At 48.4% G+C, this 9,588-nt stretch overlaps 1 protein-coding gene across 1 annotated transcript in view; it reads right to left on the reverse strand.

Annotated features, from left to right (window-relative positions):
* RAB5IF (RAB5 interacting factor) overlaps positions 1-7,218 on the reverse strand; it is a 9,145-nt gene extending 1,927 nt beyond the window's left edge. Inside the window, exons 1-3 of the mRNA XM_081256081.1 lie at positions 6,942-7,218; positions 5,258-5,361; positions 64-193 (exon numbers count right to left, since the gene is read on the reverse strand). Of these exons, the coding sequence (XP_081112207.1) occupies positions 64-193; positions 5,258-5,361; positions 6,942-7,055 (348 nt within the window). The 5' untranslated portion in view covers positions 7,056-7,218. The remainder of the gene's footprint in view (positions 1-63; positions 194-5,257; positions 5,362-6,941) is intronic.
* Positions 7,219-9,588: the final 2,370 nt, after the last annotated feature.

Consider the following 9,588-nt stretch of genomic DNA (forward strand, 5'->3'; position numbering starts at 1 on the left):
CCCTGAATAACTGACATCTCAGGAAATGACAAAACCTGCTGTGAAATTATCAGCTACACATACCATGAACAAGGCAAACGATGTCATAAACCCTTCCTTTGTGAGCTCCCATGTGCCGCCATACTCTTCCTCATCTATCTGTAGGTAGTTGCTGAAGTAGAGGTACAGGACACCTGCATTGATCAGGCAGAATCTGGAGCAAGGGAGGACAAGCACCAAACATAAACTGTGAGCTTGGAAGACTGAGAACTCCCACCAACATGGTCCAGCTCTATCAGGGCACTTGCTGTTGCACAGTTAACTCTATTATGGGGGCAAATGAAATAATACATAAAAACGCCTCGGCCCTCAATGGAGCTGCCCACTTGGTTGTGCTAGAGACTTAAAAAAGGAGCAACTCTTTTTAGCTGACCAGCAAAAGCAGAAAATAAAATAAAAATAAAGCACATATAAGTTCTCCAAGTCCCCTTGAAGTATGACAGAAGGCTGCCTGCTGAACAACCCCAAACAGGTCCAGTACCTGACATGGGCCTCCAGGTAGCTCCAGCTCGGGGGGTGGGGGTGGGGGGGCATGGGGAAAACACATGTTAAGCTGCTGCTTCATGGCCTAGTTGAGCAAGCAAGGGCACAGTAAAGCAGCCTCTGCAAAATTCCCAACGGGAGACAATTTCTGAATGTCCACTGTCTGCTACTGCACTTGATGCAGAGGTGAACACGACAGTTCCTGCCCTCAGCTCACCACCTATTAGGGGCCAGAAACAGCAGTCAGGGTGGAATTGAAACCAGAGGTTTGTGAGCACTTCCAGGAAGGTCTTTGACCCCTATCACATATGATTTAACTGATGCAGGAATCAGAATACCCTTATGGCCAAGTAATATTCTACTGTATGCGTATATAACATTTTGTGAGTAGTAACACATCACTCTGCTCTACTGATCTCTCGGTACTGTCACTATGTAAAAGTAATATTCATAAAGTGATCAAAACTCTCTTTATGATCTTTCCAGTTACGGCACCTAATCCAATGGGGGACTATAAGCCTTAGGCCACATGCCTCCTGAAGGCTGCAGTAGAAAATGCAAAGAGAACAGGTTCCTCCTAGCAGTTAAGTGTGGGCTGGTGTAGGGCAGGGCAGTATGACGGCGATGAGTGTAAATCGGTATTTGGGGGGGCGGGGCAGGGAACAGACCCTGAGGCTGTCTGAGCAAGGTAACAAGGAGGTAGGGTGTACATACACCAGGAAGTCTAGTTTGTGAGTAGTCAAGAGTATGGGCTTTCTCGTGAGTGGAAGGAAAAGGAGCTAGGAGGCTGGTTTAGACCTGTTTCTGGACGTAAGTACAAATAAAGTTTAAGGACAGGGACTGGGAAAACGGCTGAATGGGGAGGCAAGAATCCGCAAAGGCTTCAAGCCTAAGGACCTGGGAGGACCGTGGGTCCAGTAACAGAAGCAGGGAGTCAGGAAGGACAGATCGTTTTTCTTGGATTTCACACGAAATACAGTCCTTGGCTTGGCTATGTCATGGCCATATCCTGATCGTCTACTAGAAATCTCGGGACCCAGCCAATCTGGCCACCTCCCCCTGACAGGCGTTCCATTTTGGACAGGCTGAGTTAGTGGCTCTAGACAGAGCCTACTATCAGGACTTAGCAGTGTCACTCTGGGGCTCAGCTAATAAGCTAGGGCTGGACAGTGAATGGAGACTCACTGACAGTCTCCAGCTGTGAGGTGGTTGCTTAGTGAGATGAGAAAGGGAAATATAAGAGAAAGAGATAAATAAAGGATGACGGGAGAGAGAAAAGGGCTGACAGAGGCCCTGCCTTCCAAGGGGCACACATTAAGTAGAAAATGAATTCACAGACACAAAGGCATTTAAAAGTCTAGTGTACAAGGGGGAGGGGTCAGGAAAAGGACTGGAAAGGCTCACACTGAGCTTTAAGGATGGGCATAAATTCTGTATTGGAAATGGGAGAGAATGACATAGCAAATGGGTGGACAAAGAAATGAACATACTGGGGACTTCCCTGGCAGTCCAGTGGTTAAGACTCTGGCTTCCACTGCAGGTGGGCAGGGGTTCGATCCCTGGTGGGGAAACTAACATCCTGCATGCCGCATGGGGCAGCAAAAAAAAAAAAAAAAAAGACTGACTCTCAAATGGATTTTTAACAATTCTATCTTAAAAACTCCAGTCTTAACAAAATAATGAATCTCTAACAAATACTGACTTCAGGGCTGGAAGGTAATATATGACTCTGCTTCCAAGGGTCAATGGGAACTCATTTCAGCTTTTCAAAATATTTAACAAGCATCCACTGAGCACCTCTTAATCATGTGCCAAGCTCTATGAGAGACAGAGAGGCAGAAAGGGATGAATAGAACCCCTCTCCAATAATGTAAAACCTCGGCAGACAGAGCAGAACCATCACACTCAGTTCCCAGGCAAATTTTAAGTAATGAGACCCAAGGAAATGGCTTTACCTTAATAGGCCCTAGCTGGTGGCCACACCAGAAATGAAGAGAAGTCAAGTGGGGGTCCAGACAGAGGGCAGCGGAAGCGGGAAGTGGGGAGGAGACAGTCACCACAACTGAGCACCAGGCAGCTGAGTCAGACAGATGGAGGAAAGGGGGTGGGTGTGTGTGGAAAAATCAATGTCCTTGGGCACTTTCCAAGAGCTGGGAAAAAGGTGCCAACCAAAGGAGGGAAGGGATTCCTTTGGAGTGAGAGAAACTGGCTCTGGCAGGACAGTGTGGGACTGAACCCTAGAAAACAGGCAGTCCTGAGAAAGTGGCATGATGGGTAAGCCACTCCAAGGTGAATTCACTGCAAACACCCTGTTTCTTGCTTTCTCAATAGCCAGCCATATTTTATCACTCTTTGTAAAGCTGATCATATGATTGCAGTGAACCACTTATGGAGTACCTACGATGTACTAAGCCCTACACTTAGCAATTTACTTGTATCATCTCATTTAATTCACACATCAATCTCATGAGGAAGGCACTTCTTTATTGCGCCCATTATAATAAGGAAACTGAGTCTCAGAAAGTGAGCTCCAAATTATGTAGCTTGAAAGTGGCAGAGCTGGAACTTGAATCCAGAGCTCTCTAGAAAGTTTAAAAAAAAAATCTGTTTGGGCAGCCTTACTCATTTGCCACAGTGGGAAGGATACTAGACCAGCTCTAGTCTTTGCTATATTATTTCCAGACTGGGTGACTTCGGAAAAATCCCGTAGGACTCCTACAAGACGAGATAGGTGCTGGGGGTTTGAACCAGTGTCATCCTCTCCTAGAAAAGTGATCTGGGGAAGACAGGAGACTACCTTTTGCCTTTAGATTGCCTTCTGCCTTCTCTGGCATTTTCCTTATATCTGGCTTTTTTTTTTTTTTTCTCATAGAAAGCTAAAACTGGGTGACCAACATTCTAAAAATGTATCTACATACCACTTCCACCCTGAGAAGACCTCTGTGAACGCCAGGTCCTGCCTGTGTCTCATGACCCTCAATGAGTCCTCATCAAATGTCCACTCAAAGTCAGTCAGAGGATAAACTCTTACAGTTTCCTTGGACAAATGAAGCTCAGCATCATAAATCGAAAACTTCTTTAGGGACTTCTCTGGTGGTGCAATGGTTAAGGATCTGCCTGCCAATGCAGGGGACACGGGTTCGAGCCCTGGTCTGGGAAGATCCCACATGCCGCGGATCAACTAAGCCCCATGTGCCACAACTACGGAGCCTGCACTCTAGAGCCCTCGAGACACAACTACTGAGCCCGTGTATCACAACTACTGAAGCCTGCGTGCCTAGAGCCCGTGCTCCACAACAAGAGAAGCCACTGCAATGAGAAGCCCGCGCACCGCAATGAAGAGTAGTCCCCTCTCGCCACAACTAAGCCTGCGCTCAACAACGAAGACGCGACGCAGCCATACATACTTACATACATATATACATACATACATAAATACAACAACAACAACTCTTTAGTTAGGAGAGGGGACTGTACATTCCTTTGGGTTATCTTCTGAAAAAACAGGCAACTCCAATGAGTTTGAAACGATTTCACACTTTTCACCCCAGAGTAAGGAATAAGAGATGTATGTGATCACGGTTAAAACAATATATGTGATTTTCCATGGGTGAGTACGACAGTTTGTATTCCCAGAGGCCTGCCTGTCCATTTCTACTATAACTTGCCCACAACTCCTATCCTAAGACAATTCCGGGACTTTCCTGGTGGTCCAGTGGTAAAGAATCCACCTTATAATGCAGGGGATTTGGGTTCAATCGCTGGTTGGGGAACTAAGATCCCACGTGCCATGGGGCAACTAAGCCCGCACACCACAACTACTAAGCTCGTGCGCCTCAACACGAGAGCCCACGTGCTGCAAACTACAGAGCTCACATGCTCTGGAGCCTGCGCGCCACAACTAGAGAAGAGAAAACCCGCACGCCACAACGAAGAGCCCGCGCACCGCAACAAAAGATCCCACATGCCTCAATGAAGATCCTGCGTGCTGCAACTAAGACCCGATGCAGCCAAAAATAAATAAATACATCTTAAAAAAAAAGAAAAAGACAATTTCCACAGATCCTATTAAGTCAACCTGGCGGGCATTCGGACTTGCTCTCAGTGACTGGTTAACAAGCTGAGCCACGACCGGGAGCTGGTGTCAACTGTTGCCACAGGCACACAATAAAAAACTGAGGGCTTCATCTCCTACTTTTCACTGCCTTTAAAATGTAGGCACCTGGGACTTTCCGGGCGGTCCAGTGGTTAGGACTCCGCGCTTCCACTGCAAGGGGCACGGGTTCCATCCCTGTTCAGGGAACTAAAGATCCCGCATGCTGCAAGACGTGGCCAAAAAAAAAAAGGAGGGACCTAAAACAACTTCTGCCAAGTCCAAGATTCAGGACATCCAGCACAGTGCACAAGGGAGTGGTCATCAAGTATTAGAAGCTCTTCCACAGACAACAAAGGTCATGTCAGAACTAGATGCCTGCTGCCAACAGGCAATATGGCAACCTCTTGCATGAGGTCACTATGGACCCATGAATGAATAAACTAACCCGGATCTTCATAAAGGTAACATGCCTGACCCAAGCTGCTCCCAAGCCTGTGGAATTGACGAGTGCTGTATCAGACCCAGGAGTGCCATCATGGGGCCAGTTTTTTGATTTAGTCATTACACACACACACACACACACACACACAGGGAAAAAAAACCAACCAAACAAAACAAAACAAAAAACCCAAGACTTACCCTGCTATTCCCAAGAAACCTCGCAATGGTAACACTCCCCAAATGACACCTAGGACCACAGCAATGATCTGTCGGAACCAGTAGATCACATCTAAAAATTCATCCTGTAGAAAAGAGAGAGAATGTGTGCATAATCTGGAGTGGGTGCCACAAGAGAGCCTCTTGTGATAGGTGAGGAACAGAAAAGCTTTCTGCTAAACTCATCTTCCAGAGGAATTTTCCCCAAAAGCAATGGTATATGGTTCTTGAATCTCCACATCTTCTTATACTAAAATGTGGTTAAAAAATGATGCATTTAGTTATCTTAAGTGATGGCTGCCAGGACGTTGTGCTCTACATAAAAATCTTTAGAAAAATCATTTACTTTATTTTTTCAGAAGCTACAAAAATGAGATAGCTGTGATAGTAACTGAGCTACTGGCCAGTTATCTGACCTGGAGAGACATGAACAGACTATCCACAGGCAGAAGGGCTGACTGTTAACCAATTCAGTACCACCTTCCCAAACTCTGAATTTTGAGTAAGTCACAAAAGAGAAAAGAGATGAGAAACAAAAGTGCAGGAGGCAGGTGCCAGCATATCTAATTTTCATACAAGAACACGGAAGACTCAGGTTTCTGACCTGCCCTGGACTGCAGAAACCAGTCCTTACACAAGGAAGGAAAGAAATGACACAGCAAATCAGAAAGATTTTACAACAGCTGGGCAGCACTATGGGCAGGACAAGGGCACCTTCAGGAAGTACCTCCCATCCCCCCCTTTACAGGAACTCTAGGAAAAACTACTTTCTGATGAAAGTAACTGATGAAAAACTACTTCATCAGTCCAAAAAAAAAAAGGGTGGGGGGGAGACTGCAAATATAACATTCTTTTCAGGCCAACTGGAATCAAGCTATTTGTGATGGTTCCTTCCACGCGATGGAGCAGAATTGGGGAAGCGCTTACACTCAGATCTTCTGAATGAGCGTGACTAGTAAGGACATCTTGAAGTCCCCCAACCATTCCTCACACACATTTGGTGGTTTCTCCCCCCCTCCCTCGCGTGTACACACACACACACACCCCCCACACACACTCACCCCTGAAAGGTGGTCTCATTCTCCCCTCTCAACTCTCACGCTTATTCTGTTTTCTCATTCAGCAGTAAAGCACTGGCATCTCAACTTTAGTGAGCCTCACCATGTGCTAAATGCTTTACCGCACCACGGTACCCCACTTCAGAGTTGTTCGGAGACTTGAGTGAGATGACGCACAGAGGGCGCACAACACACAGCAAGTACTCAGTAGAAGTCTGTTACCGTTACTGTTCGTGCTAACCACGGGGGTAAGTAGTTAATTCGACAAGGTAAGTCACTTACTCAAGATCCTACTGGGAGTAAAAGGCGGAGATCGAATCGAATTCAGCTCGCTCTCGCCGTTCAGGCACCCGACCTGCCCGCGGGGTGGCAACACCTCCGCCCCCTCCTTGACCCGGGCGACTTCACTCTTAGGCCACTCCGTAGTGAGCCCGGAGCCCGACAGCCGGGCCCTCCGAGTTCGCCCCGACACCCTTGGGCCACCCGCCCCACCAACCCGAACACTCGGCAGCGCCCAGACGGGGGCAGGGGCAGGCTCGGGCCTGTCTATTCGTCCCCGAGTCCCAGCCGGCTCCTCGAACGTGCGCCCTCGCCAGGCCCCACCGCACCTTGTCCTCCCAGGCCGCGTCGCTCCGCAACACCTTGCTCCAGACGGAGACTTTGAGGGCCCCGTTAGCCAGCTGCGGCTGAAGCGGCTCCTCCTTCCGCCGCCCGCCGCTCATCCTCCCGTCGCGCCGCCCGGGCCGAGCCTGGGGCGCGCGGGCCGATCTAAAAGAGGTCGGGGTCGCGGGTCGCGGGTCACGGCGCACGGGGTGTGGCGGTGGCGGTGGCGGCGGCGGGCAGCAACAGGCTCAACGAATCGGCTCGGCGGCGCGCCTGCGACTGCCCCCACTTACCCAAACACCCTGGCTCTGCTAGCTCGGCCGAGACCAGGAGCGCGGAGGGCGGAACAACGCAGCGCCGCGCGTCCTCCCGCCGACGTGCCCACGCAGCCAATCGGTGGCCGCACAGCCATCTACGCGGAAGAGCAACCGCCGCTTCGGCGCAAGCGCTCTACGCGCGGGGAAGTGACGGGACGCTTCCGCCAGCCCAGCGGTAGAGTGAGAGGGAAGGGACAATCTTGGTAGGGACGGCGACACGAGCGCGAGGAGGTGCTGCGGAGACTGAAGAACGGTGGCTGAGGCGAAAGCAGAGGTTGGGACAGGAGCGTCGTCTAATCCACCACAGCTTGTCCCGTCGAGCAGCGGGGCAGAACGCGGCGCTACCTTCCCCGAGGCGTCCTTTCGAGCCCAAACCTTGCTCCCCGGAAGCCACAAGTTGCCCCTCAGGATTTAGCCCTTGCTCGTTTTCTCCCCTAACCCTTCAAGTCCCGTAGGACCTTGTTCACAGAGTTAACTCTTTTCTGTAATAACTTAGTGTCTCCTCATGCCTAGCACCCTCTTGACAAATGTGAGCCCGGAGATCCAAAAAGGGGAAGTGATTTTCTAAGGCTGTATAGCATGTTGGAACCAGCTGAGGACTCCTCGGGGGAGTAAAGTTGCGAGAGTACTTTATTGGCTATCAGAAGATCTGGGTATTTATCTATCGTGGCCTCGCTATGGACTTGGTTAGTGGTTCTCACAGTGTGTTTCTGGACCAGCAGCAGCTGCATCACCTGGGAACTTGATTAGAGATTCAAATTCTGAGATCCCCATCCCAGACCTACTGAATCAGAAATTCTGTGGGTGGGGCCCATAATCAGCGTTTCAGTAAGCCCTCCAGGTGGTGTCATGCGCACTGTGCTATGTAGCAAGGCCCATCATCCTACATGGTGGGTTTCTATAGGCAAAGAAACTTAACTCAGAATCACTCGACTGTTACCTGGGTCTGTCTGACTTCAAAATCTGCACTCTGGGGAGTTCCCTGGCGGTCCAGTGGTTGGGGCCCCGCGCACTTTCACTGCTATGGCCCCAGGTTCAATCCCTGGTCAGGGAACTAAGATCTTGCAAGCCGGGCGGCGAGGCCAAAAAAAAAGAGGAAAATCCGCCCTTTTTTTTTTTTTTTTAAATCCGCACTCTTAATCTTACACTTGAAGTCTTAAGGAATATCAATAAGGTCAGAACATCCTTTGCATACCTGTCAACATTCAGATGTAGTTCTCCACCTTAGGTGAACAGTGGCATCTCCTAGGAAACTTTTTCAGAATACCATAGCTGTTGTTTTCTCCCACAGCCCAATCCCAAGATCCTGTTTCAGTAGGCTGAGTGGGGCTGGACCCCAAAGATGATACACACTTCAACAGACATTACTTTGTCTGGACCTGGTGGGACAGCCATATACCTGACATGGACTTACAACTTTAGTACTAACTTTCCCGTGGATCTTGTTCTTATCAGCCCTCCCTTCTCTGAACAGTTTCTCTCCCATATGCAAAACTGTGGTAAAGCCTAACCAGCTCACTCCAGTTTGGATGTGCACCACTGATATAAAGCCTATTTTATAGACTCCCTGGTGGCATGCAGTGCTGGAGACAGACAGATCATTCTGTCATAGAATGTTGGGAAAATACCTACCCTGGAGTCAAAGACAGAAGAGGTAAGTTTTTAGTCTGCTGGGTCTGGTGGCAAAGGTTTGTAATGGGGAATTTGATCTGGGGGGTTAGGGAAGACTGAACTCTGAGGGAAGAATAGGAGTTAAGAAGAGGGAGAGGGAGGGGAAGGGAAGAGGGCATTCCAGGAGATGAAACCATGTCGGCTAATGGTGAGGTATAAAGCCACAAGTTGGGGAAGGACGAGGAGAATCATGCTGAATAATTTTTTTCCAGTGGTATAGAAAAATAATTGATGTACATCACTGTATAAGTTTAAGGTCTACAGCATGATGATTTGACTTACATATATTGTGAAATGATTACCACAGTAAGATCAACTAACCTCCACCTTCTCAGATAGATACAATAAAAAGAAAAGAAAGAAGAATCTGAAAAAGGAAAAAAAAAATTCTCCTGTCCTGAGAACTCTTAGGATTTACTCTCTTAACTTTCCTATACATTGTATGGCAGAGTGTTAGCTATAGTCATCATGTTGTATGTTACATCCCTAGTACTTATTTATCTTTTAACTGAAAGTTTGTATCTTTGGACCACCTTTCTCCACTTCCCTCTCCCCTCACCCTCTGCCTCTGATAACCACAAGTCTGATCGCTTTTGCTACGGGTTTTAAAATGTTTATTATACTTAAAGATTCCACATGTAAGTGAGGTCATACAGTATTTGGC

The sequence above is a fragment of the Mesoplodon bidens genome (genome assembly GCF_964165515.1).
Source record: "Mesoplodon bidens genome assembly, chromosome: 15".
Taxonomy (NCBI): domain Eukaryota; kingdom Metazoa; phylum Chordata; class Mammalia; order Artiodactyla; family Ziphiidae; genus Mesoplodon; species Mesoplodon bidens.